At 42.8% G+C, this 22,229-nt stretch overlaps 1 protein-coding gene across 2 annotated transcripts in view; it reads left to right on the forward strand.

Moving 5' to 3' along the window:
- The window catches only part of plch2a (phospholipase C, eta 2a), a 371,794-nt gene that overhangs the window by 251,541 nt on the left and 98,024 nt on the right, over positions 1-22,229 (forward strand). Inside the window, exon 4 of one of the 2 annotated variants that reach the window (XM_084333948.1) lies at positions 628-757. In XM_084333948.1, the coding sequence (XP_084190074.1) occupies positions 628-757 (130 nt within the window). Of the gene's footprint in view, positions 1-627; positions 758-22,229 lie in introns of those variants that run through there. The other variant, XM_084333949.1, reaches the window with a different exon arrangement.

The following is a 22,229-nucleotide window of genomic DNA, read 5'->3' on the forward strand; positions in this document are numbered from 1 at the left end:
CAGCATGCAGCTTCGGAAGCGTTTCACATTGTTTAGGTGAAGTATCCTTTCACCGTCTCGGTTTTGATGGTTCATTACACTAATTTGGCAATACACGGGCACTAGTGTTGGGTGCGTTACTCACAAAAAAGGCATATATTCTTCGTTACTTATTTCAAAAATAGTATTTTTACTTTACTTATTAGTCTCTGGGAGCAGTCGTTTGTTAAGTTACTTGTTACATTACTTCCGGTCCGTATCTATTGGTGATAAGTGGTCATTGCTGTTTTGCACTGTATTGACTTTCTTTCCATCTTGAAAATTAAACTACTGAGTTAATCTTCTATTCATTCCAAACAAACTGCTGTCACTGCTGGTGATTTAAAACACATCACTTCCTGTGTGCCGGATTATTTTACAGACACCAGTGTTCACAACAGCCAAGAACCGCAAATGTTAAAATGTTCCCGCATTTCATTGTATACTTGTATGCCGTGACAATTAAAACTCTTGACTTGATTTATGAACTGGTTATATGGTAGAATCACTATTGTGTTATACAGTATGAGTTGGCGATAGAGATTGACAAAATAGACATTTATTTATATGAAAATGTTCAAGGTTATTACTTTAACCCTGTGCCGCTACGTGGCTGAAGCAGACGTTCACGGAGGCCGACAAGAACGGTGACGGCAGCCTGAGCATCGGCGAGGTCCTCCAGCTCCTCCACAAGCTCAACGTCAACCTGCCGCGGCAGAAGGTCAAGAAGATGTTCAAGGTAAGGAGAGAATTAATTTATTTGACACTTTTTGAACATGGTTTTCTGAATGTGTCTTTACGCATGTGCGTTCTATGTACACACACACACACACACACACACACACACACACACACACACACACACACACACACACACACACACACACACACATGGCCGCCTAGTTATAGTTGAAAGTGGGGGTGCAAGATTATTAAGTGACAGGCAAGCTGTGGTTTGGAGGGGGTCCGGCATGACCCCCTCCACGGCAGATTTTTTATTTATTTAATGAACACCTGTACGTGCAATTTCCTGCAATATAGAGCCTTTAATATTGACCAATAAAGCTGCTCAGTTTATATTGCAGTATGATAGCCAATTACTATAATAATAATATATGAATATATATATATATACTGTATATTGATTTTAAGCATGCTTTTTATGGGTGCGCTTAGTAATAATTTCTGCAATCTTGACCAATAAAGCTGCTCTTTTCACTTTAAAGCTCAGTTAACACTATGGCGTCTGTTCACGAGTATATACGTGTTTCGAAAAAGAGCGTTGTGGACCAGAGCCACGTATATACTCGTGGCAAGTTGTTATTGTTTTAATCCATATTTATAACGCTTATTAGGTACCGGATCCACTAGCAGGATCTTTCCACATATTTGATTTTCGAAACATGCAGTACCGGCCAGATCCGCTTAGGGGCGCCATCGCTCCACTGCAGTATCATTGATGGGATAAAAAAAAAAAGCTTTTACAGTTCTGTGGGCGGATCATAGATCCTTGATTCCAAAAGAAGACCCTCCATCTTGGATCAGCTTGCCGAGCGTTTTTTTCAGCGTGGAATAATGGGATTTATGATTAGCCAATGTGCATATCGATCTACCAGAATCCGATGACTGGTGAGGAAATGCTGCCGGCGATCACATGGCCTGACGGTAGGATAATATTACCCCAAATTACAGCTGGATTGCACATTGTTTTATAACGTAACGTGATCCATCAGTGAAAATGCTATATTGAACGCACACTGTATTGCTAATCAATAATAGTAATCGGCGTTCCCCGCCGCCCCCATTTCATCCATAGATGCTCTGTAATAGTCCGGATGCTACGCAGTTTGTTTTATTTCATTCGTATATATACAGCAGAAATGGCGTTTGATATAACGGCGCCAACGTTTAGCCTTTTTTGCAGCCTCCTGCAGAAAAGCCTAGACGAAAAGCGCGATATACCTTATATTCACGACGCTATAAAATGACAACCAACCGATGGATTTTAATTTTCTTTAAGCCATTATGAAGGCACGGTTTATGCACTCAAGTGACAATGAGAATGGACAGATAGTAATACTATAAATGATATATAAAGCTCTTAGAAAGTACATCGGTTTGTTTACAATCCTCTGTCCTCTGAGGCCTAAATCGCTGCGGGGCGACGGTCGCCATAGTGTTAATGTTGCACTATATATTAAATTAGTTTTTCATTGTTTTCTGTACTTTCTGCAGTGAGTTCTTTTTACTATCCATAGAATAATGGAATGTGCAATTCTCTTTTCAAGAATAACTAGAAAAAAATATCAAATGTTTTCTGATTTTCCGACAGTGAGGTTCGAACTGGAAGCGCCTGCGCACTAAAACACTTGTTAAAAGAACATATGATCCAAGTATGTGTGGCTTAATTTGTTGTCCATAGTCAGAAAATGCTATGGGAATCCTATAAGAATCTGTATACATTTTTGGAACCAAACCCATAATAATCCATAAGAATCCTATAGGATCCTAAAGGATTCCTATAGGGTTCCAAAAACATGTAGATTCCTATAGCATTTTTTTTACTAGGGATGTTATCCTACACTTTAAGCTGTCTGATATTTCCATTACCTGTAACTCTTGGGTCTCTTTCTCACTTCCTCTGCCTCCTCCCTGAGTCTGCACAGTCACCACATCATTCTAATCTACATTAAGGAGAGCAAAACACTTATGAATACACTGGCAGTCTGTTCCTGCCTATCTGTCCCCAGCTCTGCTGTCTGTTTACCATCTCTTGCCTGCTCTGCCTAATGACATCATTATGAAACATTACCATTAGCATTTCACCTCTTTCTTATGAACATATTTCAACTAGTCTAAGTCTTTGAGATATTAGGCTACTAGGGTTCTTACTTTGCGTGTTGGTGTACTGAAAAATGCTCTGATGTCAGTATTTTTTCTTTTTTCTGCCATGTTCTACCTGGTTGGCTGGCTACACACACAGGGCTAGATCCACAAAGAATGGATTGCATGGATCAAGTTGCACCCTTACTTACAATTCATTATGAATTGAAAATGGGGGACCCTGATGTAAACAAGACGAAAGTCTTTCTCTGGTCTGCATCCTCTTAACAATTGTGTGTATTGAGCCGTACTGTATTGTACCCATTCTGCAATCTGTTAATAAAACTTTCATTCAATCAATCAATCTGCACGGTGATTGATTGAATGAAAATGTTATTAACAGATTGCAGAATGGGTACAATACAGTACGGCTCAATACACACAATTGTTAAGGGGATGCAGACCAGAGAAAGACTTTCGTCTTGTTTACATCAGGGTCCCCTATTTTCAATTCATAATGAATTGTAAGTAAGGGTGCAACTTGCTCCGTGCAATCCATTCTTTGTGGATCTAGCCCCCAGTGTGCAGGTTATTTACAGTAGGAGATGGGCTTCTATCATATTATCTTCTATCATTCTATAATTCATTCTTCTCTTTTATTTTCATTTCAGGTAGGTAGTTGAACTGAAAGCTATTCTTATTTTATTATTATTATTATTATTATTATTATTATTATTATTATTATTATTATTATTATTATTATTATTATTATTATTATTATTATTATTATTATTATATTATTATTATCCTCTTTTGGCCGGACATGTCCTCTTTTCACGCCCTGTCCGGGCCGTCCGGGGGGGGGGGTTTATAAATGCATGAAAATGTCCGGCTTTCACGGACCGTTTGCATATACTTAAATTGACTGGCGCATTGCACAGAATACTACGGTAATCTGTTGCGTGTGTGACGTAATCCCTGAGAAGCTTTGTGGGCGGCTCTACAACTACACTCACACACAAACTGAGGAAGAGAAAGGATACACGCAGAGGGGACAGAGTGGAGCGCAGCTCACATTCACAATGCCAAAGAATGTACTTTTACAGATGAACTGCAGAAGAAATTCCAAATGTACCGAGTACCGACCCGTCGGAACAAATGGGAGGCGAAGTTCACTAGTGCGCGCACTAAATCCGAAGCCAATGTGTTATAGCGCCCCACTCGACTCGATTGATGTCGCACATGAAGCACTCAAATCAAATCCAGTACTGTGGTGTTTCTACAGACAGGAGTAACCACGGAGCAGTGACAATATTCCCAATCATAATAGTACTTTGACTGGAAGATGGGTGGCATGCAAACAAAATGAATCGAGGTTAAATACACCAAATAAGACAGCAGAAACCATTGCATAATATCTCATTGAAACATGGCAAAAAAAACGATTTGTCTGAAAAAGATATTTGTTAACAGGATTTTCTATTTTCTATTATTTCATATATTTTGTTATTTATTTTTGTCCAGTAAGACTTGAAAAGAGAGCTATTATTTTGTTACAGGTTGATTTTTAAGTAATTATTGTGCGATTGAGATTTGTCAGATAATTCTAGGCATAATCATCAAGCATGCTGATTGTTAACTTTGGTTTGGTGTGTCTTTGGTTATAGAGAGATAGTGTTGTGTTATATACAGTAAAATAATATAAATAATAATTGTATATCCATAGAGAGGAGGCATACTTTAAATATATTAAAACAATAATGCATCTTTGAGTAAACGTTGAGTATCGGCATGCGTTGCTCATGGGACGGGGTTGCACGCCGTGCAAACAGTCTGTGAGCAGAAGCACGCACATGCACGGATGTGCACACGCGTGCACACAGGAATGCGCTGCACCCGACTGATGCGCCAACTCGCTAAGTACTACTTTGCATAACAATATGGCCGGTTGTCAGGTGTGTTCAAATACGTTCTCAGATACATTCACACAAAACTTGTGAATGAAATGTGTTACATTCCATTTGTAGAGGCAATTAGGCACTGTCTTTAGTCTGTGCTATGCGAGGGAACATCTATGTGCATGCGCAGGAGCGCGCGTGCGGCGTCATTAAAACATAGTGCAACCAGTCGTCCCATGAGCAACGCATGCCTGAGTATCATTAAGTATCTCGAGGCTGGGGGGGCATGTCCTCTTTTTTGGAAATCAAAATATGGTCACCCTAGTATATGATGGAAAATATGAAAGGCAATGCTTGAAGGAAAATGGACTTCCGAAATCAGTTTTTTATTTACTGTTCTGTAAAAGTCTGTAATGTTTTGTGTGGACCCCAGGAAGACTAATTGTTGTCATACAACAGCTAATGGGGATCCTAATAAACTCAAACTCTAATGGGCTTCGATCTACCAGGTATCACGCTGATGATGGCGCCGCCCCGATCGGCTGCCTCTCTGTTCGCTCCGTCGAGACTGTGTTTACTTTTGTTAATATTTATAGTTTTTAGAGTTTTGTGCGTACCAACTGTTGGTGCATTTAATGTATATGACCGTCAGTCACTCATAGACATTGGATTACGGGAAACTTACCAACTGGATTACTCGCTGGATCAGCTTTCCGAACCACACCAATGGCCTGAAGAAATTCTCCGGAGACTAGGACCAGACCCTTTGTTCCCAGAGCCCAGGAAAAGACGACGAGGAAAGAGGGCTGGGATCCGAAACAGGCTGAGATCCAGACGCCACCGGACACCACTTCCCAGTATATTGCTAGCCAATGTACAATCAATAGACAATAAACTGGATGACATCCGAGCAAGGATTCAATATCAAAGAGACGTTAGGGACTGCAATATCCTTTGCTTCACCGAAACATGGCTCACACCGGAGGTTCCAGATCACGCGATTCAACCAGCGGATCACTTCTTTATCCATCGCAAAGATAGGTCATCAGAGTCCGGTAAACAACGTGGAGGAGGTATTGCCTTCATGTTTAACAAAAATTGGAGTGATCCAACGAACGTGAAGGAATTATCCAACCACTGCTCCCCAGAACTGGAATATATAACCATCAAGTGTCGTCCTTTCTTCCTCCCGAGGGAGTTAACGGCGATCGTCCTGATCGGAGTGTATATTCCACCCCAAGCCAGCAACAAGGTTGCGCTCTCCAGACTACACGACGAGGTAAATAGAATACAAGTGGCTAACGTTAACGCCGCCATTTTAGTACTGGGAGATTTCAATAGCGCCAATCTGAGAAAGGTATTGCCCGACTTCTATCAGCATGTGACTTGCAACACCAGAGGCGGTAACATCCTAGATCACTGTTACACGCAATTTAAAGGTGGCTACAAGGCTCATTCTGATAGTGGCTTCGGTAAGTCAGATCACGCATCAATTTTTCTTTCACCAAAGTATAGACAGAGAATTAAAAGTACTCCCGTAGTCTCGCGAGAGGTGCAGAAATGGGATGTGACGTCAGAGGATACGATCCGGTCAGTGTTTCACAACACAGACTGGAATGTGTTCCGCGACACAGATAACATTAATGCCTACACGGAGACAGTGCTGGACTATGTTTGTACTAGGGTGAAAGAAACAATCCCCACTACCAAAATGAAAGTTTACCCAAATCAAAAACCCTGGGTAGACAAATCCGTCCGTGAAGCTCTGAGAGAGCGCACCAAAGCATACAACGACGGCCTAGAGGCAGGCAACATGAATGACCACAAGGTGGCGCGATACAACGTAAGGAGGACTGTGTCAGAGGCCAAACGACGCTACAGGGATAAAATTGAACTCCAGTTTGAACAAGCTGACTCTAGAGCTATGTGGCAGGGGCTCAAAACGATGACAGACTACAAAGGCGCCTCCCTCAAACTGAACAGTGACATCTCCTTAGCAAATGACCTCAATACCTTCTATGCGAGGTTTGATGCTGGTAATAACAACACCAGCTCACAAGCCTCGGCAATGGGGGGGGGGGGGGTCGGCTGCTGATGGAGGCGCAGTGTTCAGGGTAACAGAGCATGAGGTGAGGCGGACCTTTAAAAAAGTGAATATCAGGAAGGCAGCAGGTCCAGACGGCATCCCCGGCCGCGTCCTAAAAGTCTGTGCCGACCAACTGGCCCCAGTATTCACCGACATATTTAACCTGTCCTTAGAACAGGCTGTCATCCCCACCTGCCTGAAGAAGTCCACTATTATCCCTGTACCCAAAAAATCCAAGCCTGCTTGCCTCAACGACTACCGCCCTGTAGCTCTCACCTCCATAGCCATGAAGTGCTTCGAGAAGCTAGTAAAGGGCTACATCTGCTCCTCCCTCCCCATCAACATGGACCCCCTGCAATTTGCATACCGCCCCAACAGGTCCACGGAGGACGCCATATCCCATGTGCTGCACACAGCAGCATCACACCTGGACAAGAGGCAGGGGAACTATGTGAGAATGCTATTCATCGACTACAGCTCGGCATTCAATACCATAGTCCCCTCCATACTCATAGCCAAGCTCAGGGACCTGGGCTTGGGCTATGACCTCTGCCAGTGGGTCTTGGACTTCCTGACTGGCAGACCCCAGGTGGTGAGAGCAGGCAACTGCACCTCCTCATCCATCACCCTCAACATAGGGGCCCCCCAGGGCTGTGTTCTGAGTCCCCTCCTCTACTCCCTGTACACACACGACTGTGTGGCTCAGCGGAGTAGCAATACAATCGTCAAATTTGCTGACGACACAGTGGTGGTGGGCCTGATCTCTGCCAACGACGAGAGGGCCTACCTGGAAGAGGTCAAGGTCCTGGCGGGATGGTGCCAGGAAAACAGCCTCTCCCTGAACGTCAGCAAAACAAAGGAGATGATTGTGGACTTCAGGAGGTCGGGGGTCAAGGACTACAGCCCCCTCAGCATCGACGGGGCACCGGTTGAGAGAGTCAACAGCTTCAAGTACCTCGGAGCCTACATATCCGAGGACTTGACATGGACCACACACATTAACAGTGTGGTGAAGAAGGCACGACAACGCCTCTACTTCCTCAGGCGCCTAAGGAAGTTCCAAGTCAGCCAGAAGATCCTTAAGAACTTCTACTCATGTACAATAGAGAGCATCTTGACCGGCAACATCACCTCCTGGTTTGGGAATAGCACTGCAAAAGACCGAAGCAGACTACAAAGAGTGACACGTGCAGCCGAACGCACAATTGGAGGGGGGCTCCCCACCCTCCAGAACATTTACTACAAGCGTTGCAAGGGCAAGGCTAAGAGAATCATTAAAGACTCCAGTCACCCGAACAACTGCCTCTTTGAACTGCTGCGGTCAGGCAAGCGATACCGGAGTCTCAAGGCGAGCACAGAAAGACTCAGAAGTAGCTTCTATCCCCAGGCCATCAGGCTGCTAAACGAACAATGAATGAACACTACACAACAACAACCACCAAACGCACATAGCACACACATCCACACGCACACACTCACTTTAAACAAACACACTGTAGCACCCACTCCACACACTTTATAGCACACACCCACTTTAAACAAACACACTGTAGCACCCACTCCCCACACTTTATATTTATGGATGAAGGATTGCACTACAACTCGTACACCTTACTGTAAATTGTACCTAAAATTGTACCTCATCCCATTTCTGCTTTGCACTAGATAGTACTGTACATTAGTACACTGCATAGTATTGTGTATTGTATATTATATGGTAACTCAGAACATTGTACATATGTCTATACCGAACACTGTGACCTCATTCTCTTCTTCTAAATTCATGCTATATTATGTTATTATGTTATTTGATACTATCTTGTCTAGCAGTCTCTGGAGCGTAACAGTAAGAAGCATTTTGTATGAAAGTATTCTGTACTTCTGTATGACAACTATTAAAGAACTTGAACTTGAGGTAGCTAGCTAGTCAAACACACAAACACTGGTTGTTACTAGCTAGCTAGCAAACGTGAGCTAACCGCTAGCTAACATAAAGAGTGACCTGTAATTCAATGCAGCGAAAATGAAGAGAAGGTGATGATTATAAATGTGTTTTATTGTATTGAGTGGTAGAAGTAAAGACATGTCTAACATATCCTTTGTTTGAACAACTTACTGGAAAAGTCTGCCACCAATGACAGACTTGGTCACAATGATTTTCCCACAGACTCACTGTAGCCTACCTGCATGCGCCACTGACTGCTGGGGGTGGGAGGCAGTTGATCAAACCATTGTGAGGGAAATGCGAGGGGGGTCGCAATCTTTGGAAACTTAAAGGGGAACTCCACTTTTTTTGGAAATTAGCTTATTTAACATCTTCCCTGGAGTTAGACAAGAAGATGCATACCTTTTTTGTCTCTGTGCGTGCATTTTAGCTTTGGGAATAGACGCTCCGTTAGCATAGCTTAGCTTCATCACTGGAAGTGAGGCAGGACAGTAGCCTTACAGTGCCTTACAGTGTATTGCAATGTCTGACATTGACCAAACTTGATATGCATGACCTTGGTGGGCTCTAGGTCAACTCCTGAAAAGGGGGTCAATGTCAGACCTTGCAATCAAAAGTTAGGGGGCGCACTGAAATTATGGCAAGGGTTATTAGCCCCCTAACTTTTGATTGCAAAGTCTGACATTGACCCCCTTTTCAGGAGTTGACCTAGAGCCCACCAAGGTCATGCATATCAAGTTTGGTCAATGTCAGACCTTGCAATACACTGTAAGGCACTGTAAGGCTACTGTCCTGCCTCACTTCCAGTGATGAAGCTAAGCTATGCTAACGGAGCGTCTATTCCCAAAGCTAAAATGCACGCACAGAGACAAAAAAGGTATGCATCTTCTTGTCTAACTCCAGGGAAGATGTTAAATAAGCTAATTTCCAAAAAAAGTGGAGTTCCCCTTTAAGAACTCGCTATTAAGTGTCTATAATCAGCACAAGTTATTTCATTGCGTATTATTAATTTGATTGACATTACATAGTTATGTTTACAGTGATATATTGGGACATATCATATTTTTCATATGATCAAAAAGGGGGATGCACCTGCTCCACTTGCTCCATTGCTCAGGCGCCCATGCACACACACGCACACGCACACGCACACGCACACACACACACACACAGACACTGCCTCCACTCACACATTCATTTCATCAGAGGCCAAGAGTGCAACATCAGTGCCTTGCTCTCAAGGGCATGTTGGTTAAAGGAACATGCCAACATTATTGGGAATGTGCTTTAATGTCTTCTCCAGAGTCAGACAAGAACATAATGCTATAATATAAAACGGAATTATTGACAATTATTGATTGTTGATCCTGAGTATCACAGCTCTGACAATAATGCTGCTCTGTTGATCCTGAGTGTCGCAGCTCTGACAATAATGCTGCTCTGTTCATCCTGAGTACCACAGCTCTGACAATAATGCTGCTCTGTTGATCCTGAGTGTCACAGCTCTGACAATAATGCTGCTCTGTTGATTCTGAGTGTCACAGCTCTGACAATAATGCTACTCTGTTGATCCTGAGTATCACAGCTCTGACAATAATGCTGCTCTGTTGATCCTGAGTATCACAGCTCTGACAATAATGCTACTCTGTTGATCCTGAGTGGCACAGCTCTGACAATAATGCTGCTCTGTTGATTCTGAGTGGCACAGCTCAAAGTAATGCTGCTCTGTTGATCCTGAGTGGCACAGCTCTGACAATAATGCTGCTCTGTTGATTCTGAGTGGCACAGCTCAAAGTAATGCTGCTCTGTTGATTCTGAGTGGCACAGCTCAAAGTAATGCTGCTCTGTTGATCCTGAGTGGCACAGCTCAAAGTAATGCTGCTCTGTTGATTCTGAGTGGCACAGCTCAAAGTAATGCTGCTCTGTTGATCCTGAGTGGCACAGCTCAAAGTAATGCTGCTCTGTTGATTCTGAGTGGCACAGCTCAAAGTAATGCTCTGTTGATTCTGAGTGGCACAGCTCAAAGTAATGCTGCTCTGTTGATTCTGAGTGGCACAGCTCAAAGTAATGCTACTCTGTTGATCCTTAGTCTGAGACAGTATGCTAACATTACATCAGCTGATGGTTACAATATGAAATTATGTATTAATCCTGCAAGGGGAAACTGAGTGCCACCATACAAGTAGGACAGACAACAGAAAAAGAAGCATACAGTTCAAGGCAAGACAACATAATGGTAGAGCACAGCAAGCACCATCATAAATAATGTAACAATGTGACTCTACTAGAATGTGTTAGTGGTTTTAGATGACATCAACATCACTGCAGACCTCGGTACATCCACCATCCTAGTCATCAGCATCAGATCATCATCAACAGTGACGGTCAACAATGTTCATTAAAAGTCTTCACTGCATCAGGTACAAAGGACTTCCTGAATCTCTCTGAAGAGGCATAACAAGCCTGTCACTAAAAGAGCTCTTCAGCTTGTTAAAAACGTTATACTTTGGACAATCCTCATTTTGCATAACACTCTTGAGCTTCCTATCCATTATTTGCTCCATGAGCACATGTAACAAGTCAGGGTTCAAGCCAATAATGTATCATGCCTTCCTAGTCAGTTTATTGATCATGTTCTTGTCCTCTTGAGCTTAAACCGCACCCTCAACAAACAACAGCATAAAATACGACACTTACTAAAATGCTTTGATAAAACATGTGCAGGAGTGACCTGCTGACATGAAAAGACCAGAGCTTCCTGAGGTAAAACAGCCTGGACTGGCCCCTTTTTAAAAGATGGAACTGGTGTTTTCTTTCTCGTTCAGCCTGGTATCCAGTGAGGTACCATCTCAATGTCCTCCTCTTTAATCGGGACAGGGCTCATCGCAGCCTTCTTCTTTCTAAAATCAATAATAAGCTCCTAGGTTTTTACGTATGTTTTAAAATGAAGTGGTTTTCATTGTAGCATTTGATAAAGCCATCTACCTCCTGTTGGTACAGTAAGCTAGGTGGTTGTCTTTGACGATGTAGCCAATAAGTGCAGATTCCAGACTCAGCCTGCAGTCAGAGATATCCGACATAGTGACTGTGCATTAATAGTTAGGTGATTATCCCATTATGTAATTTCTCCTGTTAGATTTCAAAGACTTTTAATTAATGTTACTTACCCTGTATTCCTTCAGGATAGGACTCTGCGTTGTCTTGACGTCAGCAGTTGAGTCGGTTTGTGTTGATGTCAGCAAAATTAACCCACACTATTTTGAGTCTGAGCTAAGCGGAAAGGCAGGAATTAATTACAACGATGCTTGCTGTTGTCACTACAGGGCACACACTCATTAAAGGAATATCTCTTATTTATGGCACCCTAGCCCTGTTTCTTACTTACCAGTGAAGACGTTGGTTGGTCCTTTCTTTTCAGCACAATCCATGCTGTTCCTCATACTAGATCTGGCTAGTGAGCCACAAACTAATACAAAGTCAATGGGAGCAATTAGCATGTTAAGATGGGAGCTTGACCCCTTTGGCTTTGCATTGATTTGTGGCTAACTAGTCAGAGCTAGTGTGATGAACAGCATGGATTGAGCTGGGACAGGATTGTACTGTAGTGGAAATTGTATATACCCCCCCCCCCTCCCATTTTTGTCACCCCTCCCCCACATCTACTATGCTGCCCTGTCAAGGCTAACTGCAGTAACTCGAAAAAAGTCAAAATTGAGTTATGAGTTAAATTGAACTTGTCAATAAATGTTTTATCTTGTGACCAAGTTTCAGATGTTAATGTTGCTCAGTTTTGGAGATATGGGGTTTTAAGAAAATGCAGTAACTACAAAATCACACTCAAAACCCAGGCAGACCGCAGTACCGTAACTTCCAAACAGTGAAACTGAGAAAAATGGCTTTAAAGTTTTTTGACTTGCCATCCAAAATGTGTTATAGGTAGATAGATGATAGTACCCAGATTTAACATGTATTAATGAAGTAATCTTTAGGCATACAAAAATATGACGTAATTATTTTAATTAACCCCAAAAAATCAGATACTGCACTCTGCTGCACGATTTCCTTAAATAATTATACAGGTAATGTACAGGCAAAGTGCAGTAACTTCAAATACAATGTTGTTTTCCCTCCAGCTTTCATAACTTAACCAGCCATTTTGAAAATGAAATGTAACACCTGAATATATTGGAATGATGATGATCCAAATAAAATGGCTAGGTTAAGGTACATTAAATACAATTTCCACATGAAATATCCCTGGTATATCAAGTCAACCTACAGTACCATAAATAACAGGCTGTGCAACTGTTATGGCTGTGAAAGAGGTAACTGCATGGGGAGGTAACTCAACATTTCCAAAAAGTTTCCTCTTACACACTTGCTAGTGTGCCATTGGATTAGATAATGTGTGCCAATGGTGGCACTCGTGCCTAAGGTTGCTGACCCCTGGTTTAGACTGATGAAGGGGGGGGGGGGGGGGGGGGGGGGGGGCAGGGGCAGTTTCCTCATTTTACTTTTCCGTCAAGCCAACTGAAGAGACCCAAAAACGCGTGGAATATATATTTACAGTACCCAATGCTGAATCAATAAACGTGATCGATATTTGGAATGGCGATCAGGAATTGGAATAATCTTTTTGGATAACATCTGAGGTAAGGAATCTATTTTACCAGTCTTGGGGTAATCCGAGCTTTTTTCACAGATATATCAACGTGTCCCATATGTGTGTGTGTCTGTGTGTGCGCGCTGATCAGGAAATGAGAATCGATATTTCAGCCCGCTTCTATAGCGTGCATAAGTATACATATACTATCGATAATCTAGCGTTTATTTGAAAACGATTCATAAATAGGCCGAAAAATGACCGTTTTTGTGTATGCCAGAATATTCCAGTAAATGCCGTTTATCACGGAATCTATATATTTTCCTGAAAAACGAGGGCTTTTCAAAATGCTATAAAACGGAAATGAACCGATTTAAAAAAAATTTAATAAAAATATCCGTTTCGACAATGTTGACTGCAAACAAGTCATTGATAAACGACGGGCAGATTAGACACATAGCCATAATTTAAGACAGAGATTATGCGTTCACAACGCTATCATTGAAGTGGGTGGTGGCATTTAACCACGTTTTACCATGTTCACCAGTGGTAATCAAAGTGTTAACATGAACATAAACAGGAAACCCATCCTATATAACAAAATAAGAACACAATAAATCGGCCTAACAATAATAGCCTACACAACATGTGACAACCAACCCCAAATAAAATGTGACGACCAACCCCAACTGGAATGTCTTGATAGCGTCAAGGCTAACAGCCATCTAACAACTAGTTATCTAGCTAACAACAATCTAAACTATAGCTATCCTTTCACACTTTTTAAGGGTAATTATTGTTTCATTATAAACCAATTGTGTAAAAGCCTAGAAGAAAAATACTGAGGAGCGGAATATTTACAAATGGACATAAAAAACACAAAGTCCTCTCACCTCAAATTCAGCTGTTTCACTCCAAATATGACACTGTAGGTGAACTCTGACCCCAATTCTGGACATTTAAATAGTATGGGAGACGGGATCCTCTGGTGGTGAAATATAATGAATGTGACAACCTACCCGTGTGACAACGTCCCCCGTTCTCCCCTACTGGAGCATGTAGAGATAGCGGGAAACCTTCCATTAGGGGTTCAGAAAACTGATCAGGTTGTCCGTTCGCTTGACCTTTGAATATGTAGTTCATTAAAAAATGTGTTATGGGGCCTGTGAACTTTGAACTTCCCATCCCTCAGGCAAGATTATAATATATATACATATTATGTGGCTTTGCAGGGATTTAGAAAACCAACGAAGAATAAAGTTTTACAGTCGCTTGGAGAAGTTGGATAAGGCATGATGAGCACGTCACTGAGGAATGTTTCTGCCAGATCACGCATCTCAAAGAGCCGGCACAGATGCACACAAGTGGAAGGAGATTAGTCTTGTGTGTATCTGCAGGCACCGATAAAAAGCGCCTATCGGCTCTGAAGGATTGACGGAGAGGCAGAGGTGTGAAAGACTTGACAAGAGAAGGATGGAAAGAGGGAAGGGACGGATAGATTGGAGGGATGGAGCATGATAAATGACAGTGAGGCTGCGGAGTGGCATTTTTCCCATTAGGGATTGATTGTGTTTGTACACTTGTATGTCCACATGCACACATGACGTGTGGTTAAAATTGTGTCTTAATTACGGTCTGTCCATTTCTGTTCTTTGTTTCTCAGCTCATTTGATTGTTGTGGCAAGTGTCGGCACTAGCGCTGTCTGATGTTCTAGTCTACCGTTCAACAAAGCAGTATTGCTACCCCAGCGCCCATACAATACCTGTCAAGGCGACAGACTCCCGGAAAATGAATAATGGTGGGTGGGGGTTTATTGAAAGAGGTGCTTCTTTTCATTTTGAAAATTAATTTCCATAATCCTGTAGACCTTGAGGAAAGAGAAAGAGAGTAGTCTTTGTTCCCCCCACCATGACTGATCTGGTGGTGAATCTTGAGCTTGAGCGGTCCGGGACTGGTACAAGATTGATATCACGCCATAAATCCATCTCTACAGAATGTATGAATTAATGTTGTGTTTATTTTTATTGTATTTTTTTGCCAAGAGTAAAGACCCTAACCTATTCAAAACAACAGTCAAAGTGTATATTTTCAGCAATACGTTTGTTTACCAATGAGTGTATAGAAAGCTCAGGGAATGGAGTAGAAAAAATGCAATTATAGACGCGAGGATTTGGCGCAACTTAACTTGAGTAGTCTTTTGAGAGAAGAGACCCAGGGCTTTCGATGGGCTTTAGAATAAATAATAACTACACATAATAACTACACATGTATAAGTATGTTTTCATCTCTTTCTGCAGCTTTCTCCAGAACGTGATATATAGCCCCAAATGCATTATATTGATGATGAAATACAGTTTGATGGCAATCGGGGCGATATAAAAAATTTCAATTGGACGTACTTCTAGAATAATCTACGTATGATCTGATAATGACCGGATGGGCGGGGGATCGTTTATAATTCCGTGGGCAGCGTTATATCATTCATCTAGTGTGGGTGATATGTTCATCATAACAGTTTATATGGAATACGATCAAAAATAATGCTGAATCTTACCGTATCCTCCTCGCGCCGTTGGGCGATGAGCGTGGAACAGTAATTTACCTATTATGGTATGTAGAAATATCGGGTCCATTTCCAGCTTGTATAATAGTATATATGTCCAAATCATGTTGTTTATCGAGTTATTGGCAATCGATCGCTATGTATTGTGTCGAGATCGAGTCCCGGGAGCCAAACAGAGTGCCCGGAAGTAATATGGCCGACCAGCACAACCTCCATAGCACTTCCTGTTTGGCGATTGCGCCGATCGGCCACCAGATGGCGCTCCTGAACCGCCAGAGAGCTCAGTGGGTCCTCCTGGTGGATCTCAGGCCAGCGGAGGGGAAATATGAATCCGATCGCAGATTTTTGAAATATTGATATAAGGACGCTGTACAGCGTCCTCCGGCAACTTGAGCATGGCCGGGAATGACGCTGTAAAGCGTTTCCCGGCAGTCAAAGTGTTAAATATGTGCACATTTATGGATGCAATAAGGCAAAATGAAGTAAAATAAACAACTAAATGTGTGTTATTGACGTTTTATTGTCACTAGTTTCATAGAAGACATGTTTAGGAAGCAAAATATAACAAAATCTCAAAATCAACAAAAAAAGTATATTTGCCTATTCACCTGCAGTGTCTCCCCTTAATTCGAAGCTTAAAAAAAAAAAAAAATTATAAATCTTTTAAATCTTAAAAAAATATACATTTTTAATGGAGCGGCTACGTGGTGCAGTGGGCAAGGCGCTCATCACGAATACTGGAGACTGGGCTCGAACAGGTAAGCCTCCCTGTTCGAGCCCAGCGCTCCACATTGCTTTCAGTTTAGCTGGTCGTCCGCACTAATACACATTGGCAGTATTAGCGGGAGGGAAACTGATGGGTGGGGATCGGGCGTTGTGGACAGCGACTCCTACAGGTCGGTTGGTGCGCCTGCGCAGTAGAATCAGGAAGCGGCGGGGGCGGGGCCCCTCCAAAGCCCAGACCCCTGACGCTGAAAGATCGAGCCGCGCAGGTGGAAAGATGCAACTGCTGTTACCTCGAGTATCGGAGGGGACTCGTGCTATGTATGACTAAGGTCGCTTTCACATATAGTTTTGGTGGACTCTGTGCGGTTCTGGGGGTGAAGTTGCAACATTGTTGCATTCTTCATTTGGTTCGCCTGCGTTCACATAGAAATCTGTGAGGCGGACCGAGACCTTCTGAACAATGTCACGCGGTCGAAAAGGGCGCTCGTCTATTGGACACAATGGAGAGTGGAAATCCCTCCCTTTCAGGAAGTGAAATGCGCGTCAACACAAACTGCGTGAGCGTTATAGTAGCAGAGACGTGGCATTGATCCATCGTTCGATTATAATTCCCATTACCGCCATCCTCTCGCTAAACAACTTGTACACCTCGTTGTTTTTGTGAGTGCCCACATTCCCCACAAGCAGCTGTTTTATTTGGTCTTCAGCCCCCCAAGTCTGTCCACGAGACATGTTTACACAGTGTGCTTGTTTTGCAGTGAATGCGCACCGCGGTAATATTAATAATAATAACAGCTGTGTTTTTTTTCTTCCTTGTTCTACCCCAAGATGCACAGTAGATAGATAGATAGATGCAGTGTGCTTGTTTTGCAGTGAATGCGGTAATATTAATAATAATAACAGCTGTGTTTTTTTTCTTCCTTGTTCTACCCCAAGATGCACAGTAGATAGATAGATGCAGTGTGCTTGTTTTGCAGTGAATGCGGTAATATTAATAATAACAGCTGTGTTTTTTTTCTTCCTTGTTCTACCCCAAGATGCACAGTAGATAGATAGATAGATAGATAGATGCAGTGTGCTTGTTTTGCAGTGAATGCACGCCGTGGTAATATTAATAATAATAATAGCTGTGTTTTTTTTCTTCCTTGTTCTACCCCAAGATGCACAGTAGATAGATAGATAGATGCAGTGTGCTTGTTTTGCAGTGAATGCGGTAATATTAATAATAATAACAGCTGTGTTTTTTTTCTTCCTTGTTCTACCCCAAGATGCACAGTAGATAGATAGATAGATGCAGTGTGCTTGTTTTGCAGTGAATGCGGTAATATTAATAATAATAACAGCTGTGTTTTTTTTCTTCCTTGTTCTACCCCAAGATGCACAGTAGATAGATAGATAGATAGATGCAGTGTGCTTGTTTTGCAGTGAATGCGCACCGCGGTAATATTAATAATAATAACAGCTGTGTTTTTTTTCTTCCTTGTTCTACCCCAAGATGCACAGTAGATAGATAGATAGATGCAGTGTGCTTGTTTTGCAGTGAATGCGGTAATATTAATAATAATAACAGCTGTGTTTTTTTTCTTCCTTGTTCTACCCCAAGATGCACAGTAGATAGATAGATAGATAGATGCAGTGTGCTTGTTTTGCAGTGAATGCACGCCGTGGTAATATTAATAATAATAACAGCTGTGTTTTTTTTCTTCCTTGTTCTACCCCAAGATGCACAGTAGATAGATAGATAGATAGATAGATGCAGTGTGCTTGTTTTGCAGTGAATGCGCGCCGCGGTAATAATATACCCAAGATGGTTTATCAGGTGACTTCCTACGTTTGGTTCGATGAAGCTGAACCGAGACCTACGTTTTCAGGCGGACCAGAGTTCGACGCGCATTCACACAAACCCGAAAAACCGGACTATCGAATTCTGGTCCGAAAGTCCGGACCAAACAGCCCCTGTGTGAAAGCGACCTTAGTCCACATTGCAGCCGGCTTGTGGGAGGCATGAAACGGCGTTCAAAGACAGGGGAGGGTTGAATTGGACGATACGAAAATTGGGATGCGAGAAAAATAGAAAATGGGAGAAAAAGTGGATTTTCTTTTTTTTAATGTTGTACCGCACTTTGTTCAACTTTGTCAGTGCTGTAAAGTTTAAACCTTTTAAAATCTTAGACAAACGAAACACTTTGCTTTCATGAAATATTGTAAGCCGTCATTTGAGGCTTTATAAAAGCAGCACAATGAACACAAATCTGTTGGTGCCGAGTCCGACCTCATCTTAAATAACAAACAGCATTGCTTGTTCAGGGCTGTACGCTGCGATGATCTCGTCGCAAATTGCCCCTTTAATTGGCCGTTGCGATTGGTAAATAATATTTGGGGGCGGGCTTGCGAGTAGGGATTTCAAGCCTTGCATTCGCATTTCACTCCTAAATGATCCAAGGCGTGTGATGACGCTGAGCACTCAGGTATGATCAGCGGGGAAAATCAACTGAGCACTCACTCTGATAGACTGGCTGACTGTCTGATTTAGCTATGAAGAAAAGTAAAGTTAGTAGTAGGGATGGGAATCGATGGTTCCTAACTGGGTTTTGGCCATATGCTCCCGAAATTCTCCCGCTGTTTGGCTGCTTCTATGTGCAGTGAAAACTACTCGAAATGCTTTAGAACCTAGTCATTGATTTAGTTCAGGGTTAGCCGCGGAGCTAACGCTAGCTAACGTGAGCTAATCAAGCTCACAGAGAGAGATAAACAGCTGACAGCAGGTAGTACAGGTACAAATACAATAAAACAAGGGGTGGGGGCTGTTGTGTAAACCTTGTGTCGCGTCAATCTGGTCCACACGTTACTCGTTCATATCTCAGCCCGTGCTGAGATATGCCCATTCCGCGGTCTGTTAATAAAGTTTTCAATCAGACAGATGTATGGAAAGGCTTTTATTATAACATTCGTTGAGGTAAAATCATTATGCCTCATTTAGTCATCCTGCAGAGCACTGGTCTCCTACTCGTGGGCCGCGGGGAGCTAATGTTAGTAGCTTTGTTGTTGTCAACACACAGGGCATTCAGGAAGTCGAATGCGCTTGCCGATTGGTGCTAAGAACAGCAGGGCGGGTGCAAGCGTTGTGACGTAATTGGCAGACTCTACTGTCAATCAAAATTATTCTGTTTTCCGTCAGAATGAATGAATGAGAACTTTATTAACAGATTGCATAATGGGTACAATACAGTACAGGAGGATGAAGACCAGAGAAAGACTTTCGGCTTTTTTACATAAGGGTCCTCCATTTTCAATTCATCAAAACATTTAGAGACATACAAATATACAGTAGTTTCATAAAAATGCTAAAATGCTATTGATTGATTGATTTAAAACTTTATTAACATATTGCAGAATGGGTACAGTACAGCTCAATACATACAATTGTTAAGGGGATGCAGACCAGAGAAAGACTTTTGTCTTGTTTACATCAGGGTCCCCCATTTTCAATTCATCATATTTCATATCTAAATCATATAATATCTCATTATATGCAATATATAATCTAATAATCCAATAATCTAAATCTAATATATAATATAAAAATGCTAAATGCATGGGTATTTTATTTTGTCTTTAATGTTAGCTTGCAAACTCATACTGTCTTGGTAAGCCTCATAATGAATTGTTTGGGGTAAAAAAGAAAAACATCGTGATGTGTATCGTGTATCGCCAAAAGGTCAGAAAATATCGTGATATCATATTTAGGCCATATTGCCCAGCCCTAGTTGGTTCATTATAAAAGATACAAACCTGACAACAAAAGCACTTAAATGTTAAATAAAAGGACCACAGTAATGAGGCAGGAGGAACATATTTTTTTGCACTATAATGGTAAAATTGTTATTTAAAGATTTGCCCCTAAAACATATTTTTTGAATAATGGAATTTTATTTTCATATTCGAATCCCATGCCCATCGAACAAAGCTTCGAAGTATTTAAGACAGCCCTAGGGGTCAGCTGGCATACCGGGGAGACAAGCACTCCAAGAGAGTAGGTTGATCCCTTAACCCAGGCCGATGGGTAACAAGAGCAAAGCTCGACCTGTGCCCGGAGGACTGTGAACTACACAGGAGCCCCTAGAGGGGCTGACTGTAAAAACAGTACCCCGACGGCCCCCCCCGCCAAGCGTGGAGGGAGGGGTGAATAAATGCGTGAATGAAAACTTCATTTAACAGATTGCAGAAAGGGTACAATACAGTACGGCTCAATACACACAATTGTTAAGGGGATGCAGACCAGAGAAAGACGTTGTCTTGTTTACATCGGGGTCCCCCATTTTCAATTCATAGTGACATTTACTACACACAATACTCATGACATCAGCCCCTGTGGCGTCCGGTCCGCCCTGGCATTTCCCCCCCGGAAAAGCACAAGGCCCTTCGGGTTAACAGAATATATTGCACGAGCAATGCCTGCCTGTGACCCGGCGGACACCGGGTTGAACTGACGACCAGGATGAGTCCCGTGCCCTTCCACGCTGCCGCCCCTCTTCAAAGGAGAGTGGGATAGGTACACGTTTTGATCAAAACACCACAGGAGGCGCCACCGAGACGGTCTGTATACGCGAACGCACAGCTCCCAGTGGCCCACCTAACGGGCATGAAACCCCCCTGTCGACGCTTGATCTGCCCTGCCATTTCACCCCGGAAATGCACGCGAACCCTCGAGTTGGCAGTGACCTGGCGCTCGGTAGAGATAAAACTCCTTCCCGACCGACCGCATAAACACTGTTATGCCATTGGACAAACCAGGGCGTGGTGCCCCCTAAAAAGGCTGTTTCAAATAAACACTTGAGAACATTCCCCGGTCCAGGCGCTGACATCGGTCCCGTAAGACTAGTATTTTGAGGGGGGGGGGGGGGATAGGGGGTTAGATGAAAAGACAGGAGAGAGAGTTTTTTTCTTTGTTCTTTCCTTTTTGGGTGAAAAACAGGAGTTTTAACGGGGAAGAGGGGCAGAGGGAGGGGGAACGCATCCAAGGTGTGGCCCCTCGCCCGTCAGCTCGACCCTGCCGCTGGCGTGTAAGGGAGTCCCTAGTGACGGAGTGCTCGTTTTATACCACCTCCTCGTTCACACGCACAGTCAGAACTTCACCAATTGATATAACACCTCCAAGGAGTGGTTTATATCCCCCCCCCAACCAACCTCATGTAAGCAAAGAGACATATGGGGTGAACCGGAGAGTGTCTCCAGCTCTGTGTTGTTTTCCCAAGCGACCCATACGCGAGCACATGGCCATATGCACACGCCACCGCTTAGAAAAACCACAGCACGAGCTAGCCACCAACCGCGAGCCCTAGGCAAGCAGCTCCATTCACAAGCAAGAATTCCCCCGTTGCACTCATACTCCACGTTCAAGATATACACAAACGCATTCAGTGAAACGTTTACACGCTGCTTCAATAAAAACCCGCTCCTCCTAAGAGGGTCTCTTTATTGAAGGAAACATCGTTTTTTTGGGGGGAATATGGGGGTTTAGGTTGTAAGAGAGAGAAAAAACAGAAGGAGATAGAGGTGAAGGAAA

This window comes from Notolepis coatsorum (genome assembly GCF_963971535.1).
Source record: "Notolepis coatsorum genome assembly, chromosome: 17".
NCBI lineage: Eukaryota > Metazoa > Chordata > Actinopteri > Aulopiformes > Paralepididae > Notolepis > Notolepis coatsorum.